This window comes from Tachypleus tridentatus, chromosome 10, assembly GCF_004210375.1.
Source record: "Tachypleus tridentatus isolate NWPU-2018 chromosome 10, ASM421037v1, whole genome shotgun sequence".
Classification (NCBI taxonomy): Eukaryota; Metazoa; Arthropoda; class Merostomata; order Xiphosura; family Limulidae; genus Tachypleus; species Tachypleus tridentatus.
Genome location: NC_134834.1, coordinates 86,458,548 through 86,482,270, shown reverse-complemented (window position 1 = coordinate 86,482,270; position 23,723 = coordinate 86,458,548). Strand labels below are relative to the sequence as shown.

Here is a 23,723-nt window from a genome sequence, read left to right as displayed (position 1 = left end):
AAAATATTGTTTATCTGGTGGTTATATGACCGTTAAAATATTGTTTATCTGGTGGTTATATGACCGTTAAAATATTGTGAAATGAACTTCAAAATATCACAGTATCGAATTTGATGTATGTTTTCTAAAAAGAAGAAATTAAATAACGCGCTTTAATTAAATTATATTTTAAAAAAAATTCAGGTTTGCATCACATTATCTAATGAAACGAGGTGGTTAAAGTTTTATTTAATCAAATAACAATATTATTAATACTAACGAGACTTACACACTCCAGCAAAAAAACTTTTTTTATTTAAACCCAACGTTTCGTGTAAAAAAAAAAAGAAATACAACTCAGGTTACAGATTGCTCATGAGAAGGTAGAAAAATTTAATTGTTACTGGGTTGAATGTGTTCTTTGAACGACTTGTATTACTGCAGCCACTAGACAACATAACGTTTCAATAATAACTAGTAAGTGTACAAAACTTGAGAACAGTGTTATTTAGCAATAAAAAAATAGCCATTTTTAGAGAATTTTAAAATTATGATGTAACTAATATAGCAAAAGAGCTAAGTTATTATTTCGAAAATAAATATTTTTTTTAGATACGAAAAAGAAAATTTTTCCCATATACTTCTACGTATCAATGACCAATTGGATTTGACATCAAACATATCCGACTGGTCACTAAAGGTTCCGATCCTGACCAAGTAGTCTAAATCGTAGTCTGGAACTGAACATCTACTTTGGCTACGCATACAATTTCTACAGATTCCAAAATGAGATGGCGCGTCACGAAAATATAAAGACGTTTCGTAAACTTTCTTAACTTACCAATTCATTAGTGAACGTACAGACTCTGAAACAGAATGAAACGATCCTGACGTTTCGGGAAGAGCTTCGATTGGCGGTTTCGTAGAGCTCTGGATTTTATAGCGGGCAAACTTGGTTAGAATCCGTGCGACACAGTAAAGTGTTCCCCACAAATATGCTTTGAGCTATGCCTGCGCTATAAGAATGACAATAAATCCCTTAACGGTAATAGTAGGGAGCCGATGGTTGACTGCCTTCCCTCTGTTCAGTAGTCCAAAATGAGGAACGGTGGCAGATAGTCTTAATAGTTTTGCTAAATGTGGGACGATGGAAGGTAGTCTTAGTAATTTTCCATGAATACAAATAAACATGTTTTAAGGAAAAATGTTATATTTACTCGACGTTTCGCTCTACATTTTCTTCGTAATTGCGCTAAACGAATTTTCACGGATCTAGAAAGATAATCTGTATAGAGCAGGCTGAAAGAAAATGTTGATTAAATACAGTTTTTGTTTTAGGTTTGTGGTCATTTTAATGTTATTTGTTCTTTGCTTAAGTCGGCACTACATACGTCAAACAGTAACGTACAAATACTAGCTTAGAATCCTAAGCACTCTGTGTTGTGCCCACTAAGAGTATCGAAATCCTGTTATTAGATGTGGTAGTGTATATTGTATCAGACGATGATGCTTTGAGCATTACACAATGGACCATGATATTTATAGTATTTACGTATATTATTTAGCCTAATAATGGAAGTCAATGACGAACACAATATTAAAAAGGTACATTTTATTTTATTCATTTTAGAGCTGCAATTAAGCTTTCTTGACGTTTTTAAGGGACAATGGTTTTCAACATTACAGACAATTTCTGATAACATCTACGGCCTCAGGTCGTCTGGTGGCGAATTTATACTCTTGTAAAAGATAAAACCAGATATTAAGCAGGTGAAAAATAAAGTACAAAAATATCTTATTACAGGGTTATGCATATATATATATATGTATGTTTAAAACATCTGATACTAGATATGAAATCAATAGGCACGGCATGGCCAGGTGAGTTAGGGCGTTCGACTCGTAATCTGAAGGGTCGCGGGTTCGAATTCCCGTCGCATCAAACATGCTCGCCCTTTCAGTCGTGGGAGTGTTCTAACGTAACGGTCAATCTCACTATTCGTTGGTAAAAGAGTGGTCCAAGAGTTGGCGGTGGGTGATGGTGACTAGCTACCTTCCTTCTAGTCTTACACTGCTGAAATAAGGACAGTTAGCGCAGATAGCCCTTGTGTAGCTTTGTGCGAAATTCAAAAACAAACTAACAATGAAATCAATAAGATAATTACAAATATTTGTACATACATATGTATTTAAAGAACATGTGGTACTAGGGATAAGGGTTATATGTTAAGAGTAACCTAATGTCTGGACATGTGCATATATATAGAAGCATTATGATAACACGATTTTGAGCTTCAATTTCGAAATATCCATGAAGCGTAGTTTCTTTTGCAAAAGGCTCCATCGTAAAGACATCTTGTCTGAAGCACACATCCTACTTTTTGCAGGCTTTTTACAAGCATGTACAGTTTCCCAGGAGTCATTATAAAGTGTGATCTCACAGAAGTCCATAGATACTATGTCTGACGACGTAGCTGGAATGTTTTTGTATGAAATAGCATGAATGGACTTTTCATTCGTTAGCTACCTGATTTACGCAACGGTTGAAAAATGTGACACAAAAGTAAGTTGTGCACACGTAACTTGAGTCGTTTTCTAGTTGAGATATTTTTTTATTATATCGCTCACTCTTGCCTATGGCATGTAGAGATGTTTTGCCACTGACATTAATTTTGATGGATTCTTACTTATCACAAGATACCATACTTTTCTTATCACAGTGTTTTCCAACACCATTAAGTAAAAGGTACACTACATAGCCAAAAGTATGTGGTCACCCGACCATCACACCCATATATGCTTGTTGAACATCTCATTCCAAAGCTATAGGCATTAATATGGAGTTGGTCTCCCTTTGCTGCTATAAGAGCCTCCACTCTTCTGGGAAGGCTTTTCAGTAGATTATGGAACATGGCTACAGGAATTCTCTCCTATTCAGCCACAAGAGCATTAATGAGGTTGGACAAGAAGGCTTGGCTCGCAGCTGGCGTTTTAATTCATCCCAAAGGTGTTCCATGAGGTTGAGGTCAGAGATCTGTGCAGGCTAGTCAAGTTCTTCCACACCAACCTCGGCAAGCCGTGTCTTTATGGACCTCGCTTTGCGCACGGGGGCATTGTCATACTGAAACAAAAAAGGGCTTTCCCCAAACTGTTGCCACAAAGTTGGAAGCACACAATTCTCTAGAATGTCATTGTATGCTGTATGTAGCATTAACATTTCCCTTCACTGGAACTAAAGAGCTCAGCACAAACCATGAAAAACAGCCCCATACCATTTTTCCTCTTCTACAAAACTTTACAATTGAAACTATGCATTCAGGCAGGTAGCATTCTCCTGGCATCCGCCGAACCCAGATTCGTCCGTCAAACTGCCAGATAGTGAAGCGTGATTCATCATTCCAGAGAACGCTTTTCCACTGCTCCACAGTCCAATGGTGGTGTGCTTTACACTTGGCATCGCACATGGTGATCTTAGGCTTATGTGCAGCATTTCGGTCACGGAAACCCATTTGATGAAGCTCTCAACTAGCACTTCTTACACTGATGTTGCTTCCAGAGGCAGATTGGAACTCGGTAGTGAGTGTTGTAACTGTGGACAGACAATTTTTACCCGCTTCAGCACTCGGCGGTCCCGTTCTGTGAGCTTGTGTGGTTAAGCTGTTGTTTCTCCTAGACGTTTCCACTTCACAATAACAGCACTTATAGTTGACCGTGATAACTTTAGCAGGGCATAACTTTGACGAACTGACTTGTTGGAAAGGTGCCATCCTATAACAGTGCCACGTTGAAAGTCACTGAGCTCTTCAGTGGGACCCATTCTTCTGCCAATGATTGTCTATATAGACTGCATGGCTGTATGCTTGATTTTATGCACCTGTTAGCAATGGGTGTGGCTAAAATAGCCCAACCTACTAATTAAAAGTGGCGTCCACATACGTTTGCCCATGTAGTGTATATCCCAATCTTCTAAATGTCAAAACGTAGTTTTGATAAATGCCATTCCATCGTGACTTTACATCGGTTGTAGCTATCATGTAAACTGGTGGTTGACATATCAAAATTCGTTTTAATAAAACGTACTGATTTCTTTGTAAAATGAAAATAATTTATATCAACTATAAATATTACAGGATAAGAATGTTTAATGTTATACATTTGAAGTAAAGTATGAATTCAGAGCCAAGTAAATTAGTGACTACAAATTATAAATTACTCGTTTCAAATAGGAACAACAAATAACCAAATCTTTAAATTAATCCCCATTAGTCCATATCGATTATCAGAGTTAGAGTTGCTTTAATTTTTATGAAAAATTTATATATTCACATGTATGTACTTGAGAACTGTAACACTTTTCGATAGGATGACAACAACAAACCAATTTATTCAGTCCATTATCTAACACTCAGTTGCTCGTCATCAGAGTTATAACTGCCACTAATAGCATCCAAACGAATTGACTTCAACGACATTCATTCATCGTTTCTGTAAAGTAAGTTTAAAAATTCGGTTTGAAAACTAGTTGAGATTAACAACAACAATAACAAAACAATGTTGATTATCTGTTTTTTATTATGCAGAATGATGTTCCTCGTAGAAAGGAACACGAACTGTAATCCCTCTAAAAGTGGCCCCTTCTGGTTCAGCGGTGACCTTGAGTGCTTGCATTGGTAAAATTTGGGGTTCGATCCATGTGGTGCAAACAGTACAGGTAGCACATTGTGCAGGTTTTCGCTTAACATAAAGAGACTTTAGAAAGTTTCGTAACCACTTTCTTACACTGGAGTGTAATATTTATAACACACACATATTGTTTAGAATAAATATTATTCATTAACACGATGTCTCTTGGATGATCTAGTTTTATAGCACATTATTTTATTAAAGTACAGTCAATAATCTCAGTTGACAATAGTATATTATCCATAAAGCACTTGCATTACTTGTCTTATGTCTCATCACCTTACAGTATTACATTCTCTATTATTTATGACGTACCGTGAAGTCCTGATTTGAGCATGCTGTTTTAAAAGTGATTTGTTTCAGTAATTTTATGTTATACTTGTGGAACTTACACGTAGCTTTAATAGATTTGGACGTTGGAGTTTAATATATTTAAAAGCAGCATACAGAACAGAAGAACACTGAAGCTACGTTCTGATGAAGTTCTAAACGAAATGAACGCCTGATTTTCAGCTTTTTTCATAGATATACTACTGAGTGAAGACTGAGCAGCAGCCATTAATATTCGAGAGCGAGGGAAGTATTTTGTTATCAGCAACCCTGGCACATTAACGATAACTAACTGATAAATACCTGATTATTCTTAGATAACAGACAAGGTTATTGAAACTTTAAAATATGTTTTGTATAACAATAAAGCTTATTTAAAGAATGATGGTTATCAAAAGTTTTACAAAAACGTCTCAGAATTTGTCTCGGTGAGATCTAATAGCAACCGCTGTGAAATAATAAATTTTAGGCTAAATGTTCAGAGTATATAATTTGTACTGTGTAAACCAATTCGTGTAGTCAAACTGTTGTATTTATTTAAAATGTTCTTTGTTGTTATGAATACTTAGTTCCGTGTATTGTAGTTGTAATATGATACATATATACAAGGATTTGTAAATAAACTGAACATTTGTTCATACTGATATGGCTGATAGAGTTGGCTTTATATATAAAACTACATTCCGAAGCATATGTAAGATGACGAGATAGAATCCAGTCAGTCTGGTATCTACATCATGTGAACAAACACAGAAGGCAAAGAATCGAGTAGCTACATCATACAAGAAAACATACATCCCAAACAGTCTAGCGTTCATACTAAATGAAAAAAATAGACAAAACATACATAATCCAATCAGACTTGTGTTTAAATGAAGCGGACTAAATACTCATAATATAACCAGTCCAGTATTTACTTCAAGTATCAAGTTTTTACAACAGGCAAATGCTTTTTATTTAGGTTGAGAATGCCCAAACTGTTAAAAATTGTGTTAATATACGGAGATAATAATTAATTGTATTTTGATGGTGTGATAACTAGAACTAGATGTAACCGGTGTGTAACGTGTTCACTCTTTAAGCCGTGGAAACGTTATAATGTGATAGTCAGTCCAACTATTCATTGATAATACAGTAGCCCAAGCGTTGACGGAAGGTGATGTTGGCTAGCTGCCTTCTTTCTAGTCTGTTACTGCTTAATTATGGAAGACTAGCACAGATATTCCTCGTTTATCTTTATGCAAAACTTAAAACCAAGAACATAAATTAGTATTATTTGTATTTTGATTTAATATAAGGTGAATTTGATTTTAGTTTAATGAACTAAGATACCAATATGAAGATTACTTATTTTAATATAATAGGCTAATATAATATCTATAATAAATAATAATATGATAGGCTATTATAGTATTCATAATAATAGTAATATGATTGGCTAATGTAATATTTATAATAAATAGTAATATAATAGGCTAATATAGTATTCATAAAAATAGTAATATGATTGGCTAGTATAATATTTATAATAAATAGTAATCTGATCGACTAATATAATATTTATAATAAATAGTAATCTGATAGGCTAATGTAATATTTATAATAAAAGTAATATGATAGAGGAATATAGTTGTTTGTTTTTGGATTTCGCGCAAAGCTACACGAATGTTATCTGCATTAGCCGTCCCTAATTTAGCAATGTAAGACAGTTAGTCATCACCACCTACTACAAACTCTTGGCTTACTCTTTAACCAACGAATAATTGGATTGACCGTCACATTATAACGGCCCATGCGTGAAAGGGGAGAATGTTTGGTGTAACGGGGATTCGAACCCGCCACTCTCAGATTATGAATCAAACGCCTTAACCAAATGGCCATACCGGGTTTAGTAATATGATAGGCTAATATAATATTTATAATAAACAGTAAACCATAGGCTAATATGATACTTATAATAAATAGTAATCAGATGAGCTAATATAATGTTTACAACAAATATTAATCTGATGGGCTTATAACGGTTTTTACAATAAAAAGTAATTTCATGGGCTAATAAAGTATTTAGAATAAATATTAATCTTATGGAGTAATATAGTATTTACAATAAATACCAGTATGATAGATTGAAAGACCAATAGCAGCTGTGAAGGAGTCACAATAAAGTATATCTGTTACGACAGCTCACTACGTCACTCATAGCTAGCTGCTCATAAGAAAAAAAATTCTTCGGAACGTTGATGGTGTGTGTATGTTTCATCATAAAAAAAAGGGTAATTTTAAAATCGTTTAATGCAAAATCTTAAAAACAAACTTCAAAAGATAAAGTTTAATATTTACCTTAAAAGAACAACTTTTATTTGCGGTGGAGTTTAGTTTAAAACGTGTCAATTTTTGCTTTGCCTGAACTTACATGAGGTTAACACCTTACTATACTGTATAACACTCGTATTTAAAGAAATTGGAATAAAAGCAACAGCATAAAAACGTTTTAATACTCTATTTGTTTTATAATTTATGTGTACGACTGCTTTCAAGGAGTGAGAAAAATTTTATGTTCAATAGAATCTAAATTGCGATTAATGAAGTAGAAACATTCATATATATAGAGAGAGAGGAGGGAGGGAACATAGTCGATTAACTAGATTATTTAAGTTTGATGTATATTTGAAGTACCATATAAGTATCTTCAAAAACAGCAAAATTAAAAAAAACAACATCTGAGAATATCATTAGACAATCCAGTGTAGTGACTGCTAATGATTGGATAATCCAATGTGGTGACAGCTGAAGGTATGAAACTAAACGTGTTAACAGATCTAGAAGTATAATTATGACAAAGGGCAAGTACATGTCTGATTACGTTAAACGCTTAATCTCGCACGCGCTCCTCTACTGCGGGTGACGCAACACAAATAATGGAAAGAAATTATGCAATTTGGTACAGAGAGAAAATTGTAAAAAGAGAGAGAGTGCCTGAGATGGATAAGTCTGAGGTTTTAAATTCAAGTCTTGCAAAATATTTAACGGTCACTACTAACATCAAGAGTGGATATATATATATATCTACCAGAAAGAAAACTAGAGCATGCGAAGCAAGCAAATAACTCTGGGTTTATTGAACACAAAAAATAACAGAGAACCAGCTGACTCCGACAACTTAGAAATAATATCTCTATTGAAGAAAAAAATTGCCTTACTTTTGCATCACTAGAGTTATCTTATTTGAACCCTGTCTTCAAAAAATGCCTTTCATTTTAATTTTTGTCGATAAATATTAGTTCTAATGAATTCTGAAAATAAGTTTTCGAAGTATTTATCCACTGTTAGATTTCTACACATAATACATTAGGCGTACCTCTCAAAGCGCGATTTGCATTCTATTTATATTGTCAGTAATATATATAAATTATGTACATATAATTTATAAATTGCTTTAATATGTTATTAATATTTATACTATAAATCAAATTAGCACGTAACTCGGTGGCGGGAATAATTTTGTTATATTTTTTAAACATAAAATATTTTCAAAATATCGATACAAGATACGTTAGGCATATTTTGACGTAATAATCTTCATGCTCGAAAATCAAATTTGGTAAGAAAGATTTGGGTAAGAAAAGCTTCTTTCAAATGTAAAACTTTAGTTTCAGTTACTTAAAAGTTTTTCAAAAATGTATAGAAGTAAATCTAAGGGTAGTTTTGTATAAAAATAGACAAACATATTTTAATTACAGGCAGTTATTTATGTATAGCACTCGAGTCCCCGTCACACCAAACATGCTCCCCCTTCCAGCCGTGGGGCGTTATAATGTAACGATTAATCCCTCTATTCGTTCATAAAAGAGTAGCCCAAGAGTTAGTGGTGGGTGGTGATGACTAACTGCCTTCCCTTTAGTCTTACACTGCTAAATTAGGGACGGCTAGCGCAGATAGCCCTCGTGTTGCTTTGCGCGTAATTCCAAAAAAGAAAAACCCAACAAAACTACCTATAGTAGATATATCTTAACTGCAGGCAGTTTTATAGGTAGAACATGTATTTTTTAACTATATATAATTTTCTGAATAGAGTTGATACGTTTTAGTTACAAGTAGTCTTTTATGTAAAGAGTTTATTTTAACTACTGGCAGTTATATATGTAGAAGCGTATGCTTTAACTTGAGGCAGATTTAAGGCTGTCATTCATGTAAAGTGGCATTAAAGATCATCTTTAAATGAATTCTAACTCCATGAATACATGAAAGCTATAGTATTTGTATTAAACGTTTCTAAACATCCATATTAACAAGAAAAATAAAACAGTTGTGTTAAACATGGTTAATAAACACACTTTGTTCGGCCCGGCATGGCCAAGCGTGTTAAGGCGTGTGACTCGTAATCTGAGGGTCGCGGGTTCGCATCCCGGTCGCGCCAAACATGCTCGCCCTTTCAGCCGTGGGGGCGTTATAATGTAACGGTCAATCCCACTATTCGTTGGTAAAAGAGTAGCCTAAGAGTTGGCGGTGGGTGATGATGACTAGCAGTCTTACACTGCTAAATTAGGAACGGCTAGCATAGATAGCCCTCGAGTGGCTTTGTGCGAAATTCAAAAACAAACAAACAAAACACACTCTGAAGTGTTTGTATGTTCTTATAGATCAGTTTTGAGAAAACAACAACCAACCTATAGAGCTACAAAATGTATTTTTAACATATATTATCAGTTGTGTTAAATATTTTGTAAATAGGCATATTTTCGTCGAAAAATCATATTAAAGCATAGAGAGAACCAAGCGCACGAAAACACTTTACAACAAAACTCGGTCCTTTTTTCCCACACATACTGGTCAGATTTTTAGGTCACGATATTTTCTACTTCACGGCAAAGGTTACATTTTTATCTTAGTTAAAGATAGAAATGAAAAAAATTACTTTGATTCATGCTCAAAAGATAAACTTTCTATGATTTTGATTTTTAGTTAAAAGTCAAGTTTTAAGTGATCTTTGCACAAAGCCAGATAACAAGATAACGATTAGCTTGGCCAGTTGAATTAGTTTTACATTGTTTTATTTGTGGTTTTCCTATTCAACAGGCTCGGCATAGCCAGATGGTTAGGGCGCTCGACTCCCAAACCGAGGACCGCGGGATCGAATCCTCGTCCTATCAAACGCACTCGTTCTTTCAGCCCTGAGTACGTAATAAGGTGATTCGTAGCCCAAGAGTGTAGGCGGCTGATGAAGACTAACTCCATTCCCTCTATCCTTCACTGCTCAATTATGTACAGATAGCTTTCGTGTAGTTTTGCTCGAAATTGAAAACAAACAAATTAAAAAATTATCTATTCTTTTGAATACAAAGTTGCAACTTAAAAAGAAGGCTTTTGAATTTAAATTCTGCTCAAAACAGTACCAACAAAATACGCAGTTTTTCGTTTTCTTTTGTTGTTATATAATCTTCCCAGACGACAGCAAAAGCAACTGGTTTGAACTTTGTTTTAGCGAAATATTGTAAAGTTTTTCTCATAGAGTTATTAATTTTACGTTCCCACTGATAAAACCAACTTTATTGGCGTAACTTCAAAAAAAATTACCGATTCATAAGCTATAGTAATTTTTATTGTTTGGTGATTTCTTGAGGTAGTTCGTGGTGTTAATTAAAAACGGGTTGGAGTGTATATAAAAATAGTGTCATTACGTTTTAAATGGCGGAATCCAGATGATAAATCTCGCTTCGTGCATCATGATAAATTTGTTTCAAAATTCTGTTAAAGTACAAAAGTCAAATAACATCACGACCAAGTGAAATCTAATTATGTCAGTTCTAGGTATAAATGAGCCAAAATGGAACTTTTTAGACAATACTGAAAACACTGTTTAAGACAGAAAAAAAACCCCAAGAAATAAGCGGATTCGTGTCTTATCATCTAATATTTGAGAAAAAATACTGAGCAGAAATAAAATCATTAAACTTAGTTAGTATTTATTAATAAACATCAAAGAGCTGAATGGTAGAACAATGAAGGAGATCATTTGTGCACCTTTGAAAAGAACTGTACTAGGTCTAAAATTATATACAGCTGTGTTTAGGTTCGTGTTGATATGATGGTAATAAAGTTTCGGTTTTATTCTATTGATACATCTTTGATGGTGATTTTTTTTAACTGTTTTATCCTCCAAAGTTTCCTGTTTATTAACATTTTGATAAATTTTACACAACCACTGCGTAGTTTAATTAAAAAGTCCATTCGTCTCTTTGCTTTCGAAAATATAGAAATCCGCTAGCCACAGCCTTACCAATAAATAGATTGTTCACAAAAACGTTAAGAAAAACCAGCTGTTTTCGTTACCCTTTCCATTATACTAGCCAATATCCTATCGAAGCTCCAGGCTGTGGTTATTGTCTTTATCTGCAAAAAATAAGAAAAAAATATCCCGTTTTGCTTGCCTTTCTAGAGACTTGACCCCGCTTCTGGCAGGTTATGTGTATTGTATTTCAAACCTATCGAGTGAAGTATAGTTCCACAACCTTAGGATATCACTAGTAAACGTCTTTGATAGTGTACCACTGACTGAGGTTCGTTTTGTATGCTTGCAGTTGCTTTGCAAGCTTTTCTTAGGTTGGTATTTATTGATAATTCTCTATTGAAGGTAAAAGGAAAGTGTTATTTTTCAGATTTTTCTAAAAAGAATTTATTTTCTACCTTTGATAATCTCCCTTTTCAGTTTCGAAGGAAGCTTTATGCTCAAAATACATTCTCTTATGACACGAAATTTTTATAAAATCGTGTAAAGAGTTATAAGTAGATTAGATGATTTTTACTAAATTGTCTGCATGAAGGTAGCGTAAAGTAATTTTGTAGAGAAAATTTTTCACTGAAACTCCACTGAATTAGGAAATTAAATAAGTTATTTAGGTCAGTAATATAGTCAACGATTGTCACCTAATCACCCTAGCCTTACCTTATGTAAGATTCTATAATACAGAAAACTAGTAGTTATTATCTATTATAATTATCTAATTTATCCCGAGCGAGTCTTCTATTTATTATGTTACCTAAGTTACGCATTACGATTTCTAATAACCGTAAATTTTCATTTTATTTTAGACGTTAATTAAATGTTAATATGTAACAAATTTAAGATATTTACCAACAAGATTGACACACACAATTTTCTTTCTTAACACATATATTTTAATATACCGACAGCAATACAATTTGTAATGCAAATATTTATTACAAATATTGGTTTATATGCAAGTTTTACAAAGTTGCGAATAATATTCAACGTTTATTTGATCTGGAACTGAACATTTTATTAACGGACCATGTCCACGAAGCACAAATTACTTTTATGTTGATAAACAGATACACTTCACTTAACGAGAATACTAGCTGGCTCTACTCTTCACATAAGAGTTTTCCAGACAAAAATCTCTAACGCCCTCATAGAAATACTAACGTCCGAAGTTAATTTTCTGAATTTTGTAATGTTAGGAATCTCTAAACATTCCTGGTTAAATGTCTATAGTTTTCTGGTTAATAAGCGTTTATCACAATTACACCTTCGGAGGTTTATAGTATACAGACTGTAGCGACCCAACAATATTTTCTATTACTGTCTCTCGACGCATCGGTTTATAAACTTTAAGGCGACATTCTCGAAAATTCAACAATATTCGAATTTTCATTTTCGTGACATATATATTGTTGATTCTTACGCTCGAGAATCTTCTGTAAATTTAGAGAACGTGCGTGACTTTCACAATACACATTTAACAATATATGTGACATGCATTAAATTGAAGCCAATGTTGATATTAAAATAAATGTATAATAGTAAATCCGTTACTCACTGGACTCGCTTACTTTCTATTTATACATGTATAAGGAGCATGCATCTAAAATCAAGATTTAACAAACCTAAAGATATTAAGGTTGGGCCATGGAAATGTTTAATATATCACGATAGTGCCTGTATCAGAGTTGGTCAGATGTGCAATATAAATTAAAATCTCCAACAGACTTCAAACAGTATGTAAACAAAGTTTACAAGGACTTTACACACACACTGTTGAGTAGTAAACAAACCAGAGTTTGAAGTCATCAAAACACTTGAAAAAGTCGGTAAAGTAGAAACAAAACCACAAATGTATGAATCTGAACTGACTATTTGACTTATTACCGTTATTGAAAGATATAATTATTTTCCTATCGTTACTTTATGGAAATATAAAAGCACATGACTGAATTAGACTTCCTTGGCTAAAAGATGTTTTCTTAGTTTTACTTATTACACTGATTATAAGTAATAACAATAACCATTTTGTAACACTAGTAATGAATTAACAATATACTAGTGTCATATTCTATAATTACGAGCATGCTCTGAGAGTTCCCAAGTAACAACTCACCCTGGTATCACGTACAGGTCAGTCTGCAGCTGAAAATCTAGATTAAAACAAAGCGTGGACTACGTAGATTTTCTAGATCTAGGTTATAATTATTATCTAATCTTTTAAAGCAGAGCTTTCAGTTCTATACATCTGGCTCGAGAGTGTTGGACAAAGCAATTCTATCATAATAGTTTAGGCCTAAAACGTGAGGACGAACGTTTCCAGTTCCGAAGTCTGACACGGCTTTGCTCGAGCGCTCTAGACTGAAAACAAAAAAGATAATTTGTATAATTTACCTTTACATTGTTTTCAAGCTAAGTGTGACCTATTGACATTTAAGGTTGCACTTGAAACAGTGTGGTGTTTGAAATATTCTTCTCAAGGAAGCAAAACGAGAGAAAATGAGAAAATCTTATGTTTATAGCGTTGAAAATTTTTTGTATGCGTGAAGAAAGCGTTAGTGCAGAAACAGTAACACTGAATATGCGAAACAAGCCTTAACCAATAATCCAGCCAAAGGAAACTTTGCTGACTTGGCTAGATGGAAGAAAAAGTACAGGAAAGATATTGGCAAAAACCGGGAAATGTCAAGACACAGCATTAAGAAAATGTACCAGATGAACAGTTCCACAACACATCATTCTCGAAAAAAAATTAGTACAAAAAACAACAGAAACTATGAGGCAAATGTAAACAAATTAAATAAAAAAAGATAGGAAGTAGAAACGGGAGCATAAAAAGTAAGGAAACAAGGTGGGAATGTGCAGGAAAACATTACAACACACTGTGTTTTTTTTTATCATGGTGCAACCTCAAAGTGGATGTGGCCATCATTCCACCCTTTCTTATTTCTTGTTTTATTGTGAATTTTGACCCAATTATAGACTTGAATTGAGTTTTATCAGTAACTAATCCTTTCTAACTACTCAACAAATTTTAACAATTCAAAAATCATCCTCTTGATATTATTTCTTTGGCTCACTCCTTACAAGTCAGATAAATATAATGTTTCTCGTAATCAACGTATAGTGACTATTGAAGCTTTCCATCTCATTTCTCATATCAAAGATCCCCCCCTTATGATGTCGTGCACTTCATAAGGATCGCGTAATTTGATTACATACACATATCATATAGAGTTAAAAACAGGGAAACTTAGCTACATACACCTTTCACTTATTTTGAACAATTACCAAGTTACGGCGTTCGACTCGTAATCCGATGGTCGCTGGTTTGAAACCCCATCGCACCAAACATACTCTCCCTTTCAGCCGTGAGGGCGTTATAATGTGACGGTCAATCCAACTATTCGTTGGTAAAAGAGTAGCCCAAGCGTTGGCGGTGGGTGGTGATGACTAGCTTCCTTCCCTCTCGTCTTACACTGCTAAATTAAGGATGGCTAGCGCAGATAGCCCTCGAGTAGCTTTGTGCGAAAATAACAATAGAGCTGTCAAAGTATGTTCTTTTCTCTTAACTATATAAAAGAGTATAAATAAGCCCCGAAACAATTGTAATTGTTTTTAATTTTAAAAAATGTACAACACAAGCTGTTTTTCAAGACACTAGACTCGCAATCTACGAGTTATGTGTTTAAAACCCTGTCATTCAATACACTCACCTGTAGGTGCATTATAATGTGACGGTCAATCCCACTTTTTGTCGGTAGAAGAGTAGTTCAAGAGTTGGCGGTGAGTGATGTTGATAGTTGTCTTCCCCCTAGTCTATCGCTGCTTTAGTAGATACAGCCAGCGCAGACAGCCTTCGCGTAACTTTGCGCAAAATTCAAACCAGACATTAATGTTGAGGGTATTTACTTCATTTTGAAATAATGTGATGCTGTTTATAATTTATTCAAAATTCCTAATTTAAATGAAATAATCTGAATCAAGATACGCGGTTTAAGTAATGAAACATTTCAAAAAATATTTGTAAAATGAATATTAAATTTATAGTTGTTACTAAATGTGTTATTATATTGTTCATTTATTGACGAGGAGCTCAGCAGCAAACATTTAAGAGCTTATATTTTAAAAGTCAGATTTCTATAACCACTGTGTTTGAACACACAAAAAAAAAACAAATATTGTATTCAACGTTTCTGGATTGTTTGATTCTTTTTCCGATAAAAAAAATTGAAGTTTTAATTTTTGTCTCACTTTATAAAGCTATAAAAATAATTTCAGATTAAACTCTATAAGCTAACCAGTGTTTTTTTTTTAAACTATATATATTTTTTCCACCCGATTCGAATGTTCGAACATTCATGTTTATGTATGATATTCCCACAGAATTAAATAGCTCGTTTGAAGATTTCATAACTTTACAGCCTGGGTCGATTCTTTCTTACGATGTTAACGTTTTCTAGGGAAGGAAATGCTGACTGCTGACGTTTTCGAAAACACAGAAGTTGTATTGCTCCAGAATATTCAAAATGCATTTTTTCTTTTCTTTTTAAATCATGAGTTAAGGGCAGAAATGCGAAGTTCATTACGGAATGCGGCCCGGCATGGCCAAGTATGTTAAGGCGTTCGATTCGTAATCTGAGGGTCGCGGGTTCGAATCCCGGTCGCACCAAATATACTCGCCCTTTCAGCCGTGGGAGCGTTATAATGTGACGGTCAATCCCACTATTCGTTGATAAAAGAGTAGCCCAAGAGTTGGCGGTGAGTGATGATGACTAGCTGCTTTCCCTCTAGTCTTACACTGCTAAATTAGGGACGGCTAGCGGAGATAGCCCTCGAGTAGCTTTGTGCGAAATCCATACAAACTACGGAAAGAAATTACTCTGCACTGCACAGGGTTGGTTACACTAGGATGAGAGAGAGAAAAATGGAAGTTGACTGAAAGCACATCAGATATAAAGCTTTACATTAACATATGAAGCAACACAATTATATAACTATTTTAAAGACAATCTCAGGCCTGTGATATATTAGATCATCTGCAGAAACATTTTCTCAAGTGCAATAAATGTTGATTTCAATACTTTGCCAAGACTGTGACGGTGAAAGTGACAAACTTTTTTTATTTGTTTGTCGAAAGAAGATATCGACTGTTCCACAGAATTCCTAACTCTTTTTTCATAAAAATATAAAACAATGAAAATGATTATCCATGCGCAGTGCTAGACTGCTAGAGAGCGTTTAGTACTTTAAATATCTGTACTCCATTTCTATCACTTTTTGTAAGACTTTTAATAATAGTTTGGAGAAATGGATAGTTCCTGATTATTTAAAAGTTGTTAAAACAAAACCAATACCTGAAGATGGTGATATAGAAAATATTTAAATAGTGCAGCCTATTTCCAGTTTTACGTATATGTAAATAAATTATATAAAAAGTTTTTCTTTGTTACATTATCCCCAAAGGCATTCTAAGTTATTTTATTATAAATAATTATATTATAATCAACCCCATAATTATATACCAGACGAAGATTTGCTACAGTTATTAATAGACAGAGGCATTCCACTCCAAAATTTTGGAGAAAAAAAAATTATAAAATCAAATAAGTATTCAACGACAATATATATACATATATGTAACCGTGAGGAAAATAATACTTTATAAATGAATTAGAACTAGCTGGGTCTTATTGTGTAGTACTGTGGGACTGAAACAAGGTTATTCATACTTATTATTGTTCGTTTGTTGTCGGCCCGGCATGGCCAGGTGGTTAAGGCACTCGAATCGTAATCCGAGGATCGTGGATTTGAATCCTCGCCACATTAAACATGCTCGCTCTTTCAGCTGTGGGGGCGTTATAATGTGACGGTCAATCACACTATTCGTTATATAATCAGCTGTGGGTGCGTTATAATGTAACGGTCAATCACACTATTTGTTGATAAAAGAGTAGTCCAAGAGTTGGCAGTGGGTGGTGATGACTAGTTGCCTTTCCTTTAGTCTTTTCCTGCTAAATTAGGGACGGCTAGCGCAGATGGCCCTCGTGTAGCCCTCAAAACCAACCAAACCAATCGTCTGTTGTTAAGCTCAAAGCTACACGAAAGGTTATCTGTGCTCTGCCCACTACGAGTATCGAAACCGAACTCCTAACATCATAAGATCGCAGGTTCACTACTGAGCCACTGGGGAGGGGAGACGGTATATGTTGTATTCGCAGCGTCAGTTAATTATGGAAGCTACTACTTTGTGTTTTTGTTTATCCAAGTGTGGTTTATATACACACACCATTGCATAAAACGTATATTACGTATATATATATATATATACCTTCGTATTTCTATAAAGGCCATTGAGACCTGAATAAACAATACTTTGTAATACAAATACACACATTTTATACAGAAAATTTTAATAAACTATTCATACAACTGCTTCTGGGCTCCCTGCAGGCAGCTCAGCAGTAAGTGAGTGGGGTACAGATTGATAATACTAAAGAAACAATAGCACAGATAATCAAGCGTACTTTTGCCCTTAAATATAATCACATAACAATTGTGGGACATAACGAATAATTTGTTAACAAAATTTATATCTAAATAAATAGTTTAATTATAAGATAACATGCCAGATGTGCCCGTATCTTTGTGGAGAGAGAGAAAAAAACGTACGTGGAAAGTCCTAGAAATCTCTCACTGATTTACTAAGGTACACGTGTATAGGAAGTACCTCAGTCTTACCTTTATTTTTTTCCTACATGCAATCAACGGCGATAAACATTCTTAACGCAAGTTATTGGCTCCAAATATTTTCTATAAACATTTCTATCTAACTAGTGTCCCCATATAGTTATACCTATTGGTGTATGTAGGATGAAGTAGGTTCGGGTATCAGTATATTCGCTAAGTTTTGTTTATGTAATATCACAATATGGTACTTTTGGATAATAGGGGAGCATGATTACAAGCTCGTTTGTTCCACAAATCTTTTCAAAAGTACGTACTTGAGCGTTGACAAACACTTTCTGGATATTCATTGAATACTTTCTGTCAGAAAGATATGCAAGAACGCTTTGAATATTACCCAAACTGATTTTACCAAATGGCTGATAATGGTTCCAATTTTGTAGCTTTAAAAAATAATAGAGGAAAATTCGGACATCTTTCTTAGATTTTGTTTCATTTGGTTTTCAAGAAAACATATGAATCGTCTTTACTTTTGTTCGTTAAGCATAAAGCTACATTGACTATCTGTATTTTGCCCACTACGAGTATCGAATCCCAGTTTTTAGCGTTGTGAGCCTTCAGACCTTCCGTTGAGTCACTGGGGGGCACAATCTTGACGAAATTCATCAAACTCTTATTCAAAAAATTAAGCTATAACATTTAACAGCACACATTGTGTAAGACCAAACATTCAAAAATCACCATAAAGAAATAAACTAAATATTTCAGAAAAATTGTTTAGTTTCAAAGCTGAACAATTCTGTTCAAGGATTGTTTGTTTGTTTTTTTTAACTTCACTTAAAGCTATGCGAGAGCTATCTGCGCTAGCCGTCCCTAATTTAACAGTGTAAAACTAGAGGGAAGACAGCTAGTCATCATCACCAACTGCCAAATCTTGGGCTACTCTTTTACCAACGAATAGTGGGGTTGACTGTTGCATTATAACGTCCCCACGGCTGAAAGGGGGAATGTTTGGTGTGACAGGGATTCGAACCGGGGACCCTCAGATTACTAAGTTCAAGGAAGGTCCAGTTTAATCTACCTTTTGCGGCTATATAATGTGATGAACTGAATAGTGGACAATGATACTTCTTCACTTCACTTATCAGTGTATAGGTTTTTTTATAGTGACTTCAAAGCACAATTGTTGAAGTGAATCGTTCGTGATTTCTAGAACGAGGTCTGTTATTTAGTCCTCAGTTTAAGGCATTCATCCAGTCTTATGTACATATCGGAAACTATACTTTGGTTCGTGGAAACATCGTGGATATTTAAAATTTATATAGTTCTTCACTGAGTTAGTGGAAAGTCTTATTTTCAAAGACTAGCCCTAATTACTGTTCAACAACTGTTGATTCAAATTCATACTTAAGGAAAAGGGCCCGGCATGGCCAAGCGCGTGCGACTTGTAATCCGAGGGTCGCGGGTTCGCGCCCGCGTCGCGCTAAACATGCTCGCCCTCCCAGCCGTGGGGGTGTATAATGTGACAGTCAATCCCACTATTCGTTGGTAAAAGAGTAGCCCAAGAGTTGGCGGTAGGTGGTGATGACTAGCTGCCTTCCCTCTAGTCTTACACTGCTAAATTAGGGACGGCTAGCACAGATAGCCCTCGAGTAGCTTTGTGCGAAATTCAAAACAAACAAACAAACAAACAAAACTTAAGGAAAAGGGACTACGTTACTGTTGTTCTGTCCTGGACAGTTTGTTGATTTTATTTTTATATTCAAATACACTTTAATTAAGCTTAAGTTCTACAATATTACCCCTTTTACCAAGTTACATAAACTTTAGGTTAACAAAAATTGAGTGTGGTGAAGAACAACCTGGTAGAGTAAAACTCGATAAGGGGAACATTTCTTCATTTAATGAAGTGAAAAAGTTGCTATACGTTTTCAGTAATATTAGAAACAAGAATGATAATTGTTGTTAATCACTTCCCGCCAACGGATAGCCTTTACCCCGACCTTTTAGTTTGCTAGTTTGTTCAGAATTTTTGTACAATGCTACACAAGGGCTATGTTTGCATAGCTGTCCCTAATTTTGAAACAATAAGTTTAGAAGATAGTTACATGGTTAATATTTCCCTCCACCGATTTTTGGACTACTTTTAACGGATTTAATAGGAAAGGAAATTTGACCGTCACTCTTATAACGCATCCACGGTCCTAAATTGCAAAGCATTTTTTTTGTGGCCATGTGGCACAAACTAATTAATTAACCTTCGCATTTACAGTCAGAGCTCCCAATTAAAACCTTTTCCATATTCTAACTCTCAAAGCCGAAAACCTACATTCTGTTTCACTGAACCCAAGATCACGAGTTGGTTTTTGTTTCAAATACGGCTATGTATAGTTACATCAAAATAACAATGATAATACTAATAGTGCATTAAAATCAAACTTGATTTCTTTGTGATCATGACCTGTTTTTGTTGCTTAAGTATTATTATGTGCAGCAGTATATCTATGACTCAGGTGGAGGCTAGTGCAGTTTAGAAAACAAACGTCCATCTTATCTGATGGTTGATTTCTGTAGTACTCTTCATAAAAGACATATACGAAAGTTTTTTCACCTAATGAGCTATTCTTGTCAACTGAGAGTTTCCTAAATCCCTTTACAAATATCATATCTATGTTCTAATCCATTATATTAAACATTTCAATATATATTTTTGTCAGGAAATTAAAATCGAATTTTCTGATACATCTAACCCCGATAGAGGAAACGGAAGAAACCAAAGACTGACCTATGATATAAATGTGATGATCAAATTTTATAGGCTGTGGAAATATTTCATTACAACTTCGTAGGTTCTGAGAAACTCTAAGCTTATTTAAGACAATATGTTGTCACCTCTTTCACACGATAAACCTCGTTCTTTATTGTTATGTAAAACACTTTCAAAAGCTAAGAATCGAAGTGACTTACGGAGAACTTTGGTACTTCCTAGATCAAGGCCGGAACTCCTTATCAACTTCTTGAATGAAGTCTGGTTGGGGATGTGCTACTTCCGAAAGAAACCAGAAGTAATTCATCAAAGAAGCGCTAATTGGTTCAGTTTCTAACTCGGTGAGAAAGAACTAATCTACTTAACAAATTGTATACTGCCAATAGAGGACTCTCGAGTACTCCAAATTAACAGGGCGTAACGATACAACAATTAAATTTAAGTTTAGCAACATTAGTATTAAAATACTGTATTGTAAGTGTCATAAAGATAGAGCTTTGACACTCAGTCAACATTCCTTAACCCTAAATAGACCTAACGACATAAATATTGACTTTCGTGGTGAGGCTTTCTTAACAACGAGACATAGGACTGATATAAGCTTCAAGATGGCGACACGTTCACAACAACTGCTGCAGCGAAACTGATACTTCTAATCAATGGCCTAATTTTCCAAGATTTTTAACGTTTTGGTGAGTCTTTCTTGGTTATAATGTTCTCAACATTAATTGTGTTGTAGCTGTGTTTTTCCCTCTCTTTTTAACAGTAATTTAATACTCCAAGATTGTTGACATCTTGGTGGTTTCTTCACTCACTACACTAAAATCATGTCCCACGAATGATCACTCTGAAGCAACCTAATCCTTCAAACATAAGTGTATTGCGAAGACGTTCTCTCAATAATAAACTAGTAAGTCATTACTGGTTGAACTGTGGTAGAGATGTTGAAAATACAAATTGTTTTTCCGATATTATATCCATTAAGTATGATGTTTTTGTTTACATTTTGCGTCAATGAGCTGACACTCCAAAAATATGTTAAACGAGTGGTAATTTACTTTAAAAGATTTGCTTAACTTTTAATGTTCTACCGACTTTATTAAAAAAAAATTTCTGTCCACAGTAATCCAATTTTGTTTTTCCAATTATATAAACATAATTTGTTGCTCTTTAGGGAAGGCTATCGTGATCCATTATTAACTTGCTAGGACTTTGAATTCCACGATTCATGGTTAAAACCAAACTAGTTACTACAAAAGTACGAATTACATTTTGGGGCCGCAGACGCGTTATAAAAGTTGCGACCAAATGCCACTATTATACCAAACAATAATTGCTCAAATATTGTCGGTGTTGTTGTTGACTCTGCCTTCCTTCCAGGATATTAGTTAAAAATTAGAAATAACTAAGCGCAGACAACCCTTCTTTAACTTTGCATGAAAGTCTGAAACAAGTAAACTGTTCTTTAGGACAGCCAAAATATATATATATATATTGATGATGTAATATCACGTCCAGCTTTCCGTCTTTTATATTTATTGCAGCATATCTCCGACTTACAAAAATATTATAGACTAAAAATAAAACTACAGTCAGTAATATAAGGAACCAGATAACAAGGATGTTGTTTGAAGTGAATGGACATTCCTGAAGGCTGAATTAGGAAGAAGCATTCATGTTATGGGTTTTTAATGTTGAGATCTGTTTACTTTTTTGAGCCTATATATTTTCTTAGATATCATGAGCAGAATATTAATAAGATAAGGCTAAACATTTAGTAGGAAATCATAAATTAAACAGTCACAATAACTCTTTGAACTGCTTGCTCATGTTGAATCCAATTAAAAAACAAAGAAATATTTTTAGCAAGAGGTAATCGTCAGTAGCCTCGGTACACGAAATTATTTTAGACAGCGTTAGGCTAAGTTAATCTGTGAGACCTTTATTTTCCTTTTTATCAATTATATTTTGTGCGCCAGCAATACCAAAGGTGGGGCTCGCGTATACCTGATTTGATTTTATTACCTATCAGGATGTCTACCAGCCTACCCTTAAATTAAAATTATTCAAGATAGAATTAGAACAAATTAATCTATGAGACATTGGGTGTGGTCAAATACATCATTTGAAAGGGTTTGACCTCTTGTAATTATATATCAAATCGGTCAAGAGATGACGGACTTATAAGCTAAAAGTTTGTATTTGAAAAATCAAACAAAATCAGAACCATTCTGTGAGCCGCTATGTCGTGGCTAAAAATTGTAAGACGATATTTTCAGGTTTACTTATTACATTCTTTTTCAATTCCAGAAACTCTGTTGATTGACTTCAAACAGAAAAAAAAAAAGATGTTATTAGACGAAAAAACAAACAAAGGAATGACATTCAATTAGTAGCATGGCCTGGTAGTTAGAGCATTTAACTTACTTTATGGGTCGCGGGTTCGAATCCCTTCATCGAACATGCTCGCACTTCCAACTGTGAAGGCGTTATAGGAGTAACAGGCAATCCCATTATTCGATTAAAGAAAGTGGAGTCACTAAAAGGGTAGTTTTCTGCCCCTGAGCGCCGGTAATTAATTTTTGATTGTTTAATGAATTTTACGAAAGCTACTCCAGGGTAATGTGCGCTAACCATCTCTAATTTAGCAGAGTAAGACTAGAGGAAAAGGTTAATAGTCAATAACGTCTGCCGCCGACTCTTGGGCTACGCTAATCGACGAGTAGGACTGACCTTCACATTATAACACAGAAATGTGATTCCTTTTATAGCTAAACACGAAATACCACATTACAAGTGAATAGAAGTCAAAAGTTTGGCTTAAAAATTCCATACGAAACATTGTGGCGAGAATCCTTGCCTTAGTAGGACATATGTATAAGATCCTTATAAAGGTACATGAAGTTAACATTGTTAATGATAGAAATATTGAGATCCAAAACATAATTTTTCAAAAGTCATAATATAAAAACCTCAGGATATGTTTTATATTGTAAA

At 34.4% G+C, this 23,723-nt stretch overlaps 1 protein-coding gene across 3 annotated transcripts in view; it reads left to right on the top strand.

Annotated features, from left to right (window-relative positions):
• Positions 1-5,634, top strand: part of LOC143229795 (E3 ubiquitin-protein ligase TRIM9-like) — a 77,626-nt gene extending 71,992 nt beyond the window's left edge. For 2 of the 3 annotated variants that reach the window (XM_076462584.1, XM_076462586.1), the window contains exon 9: positions 5,188-5,634. In XM_076462584.1, the coding sequence (XP_076318699.1) occupies positions 5,188-5,210 (23 nt within the window). In that variant the 3' untranslated portion in view covers positions 5,211-5,634. Of the gene's footprint in view, positions 1-4,559 lie in introns of all 3 variants that reach the window. The other variant, XM_076462587.1, reaches the window with a different exon arrangement.
• Positions 5,635-23,723: the final 18,089 nt, after the last annotated feature.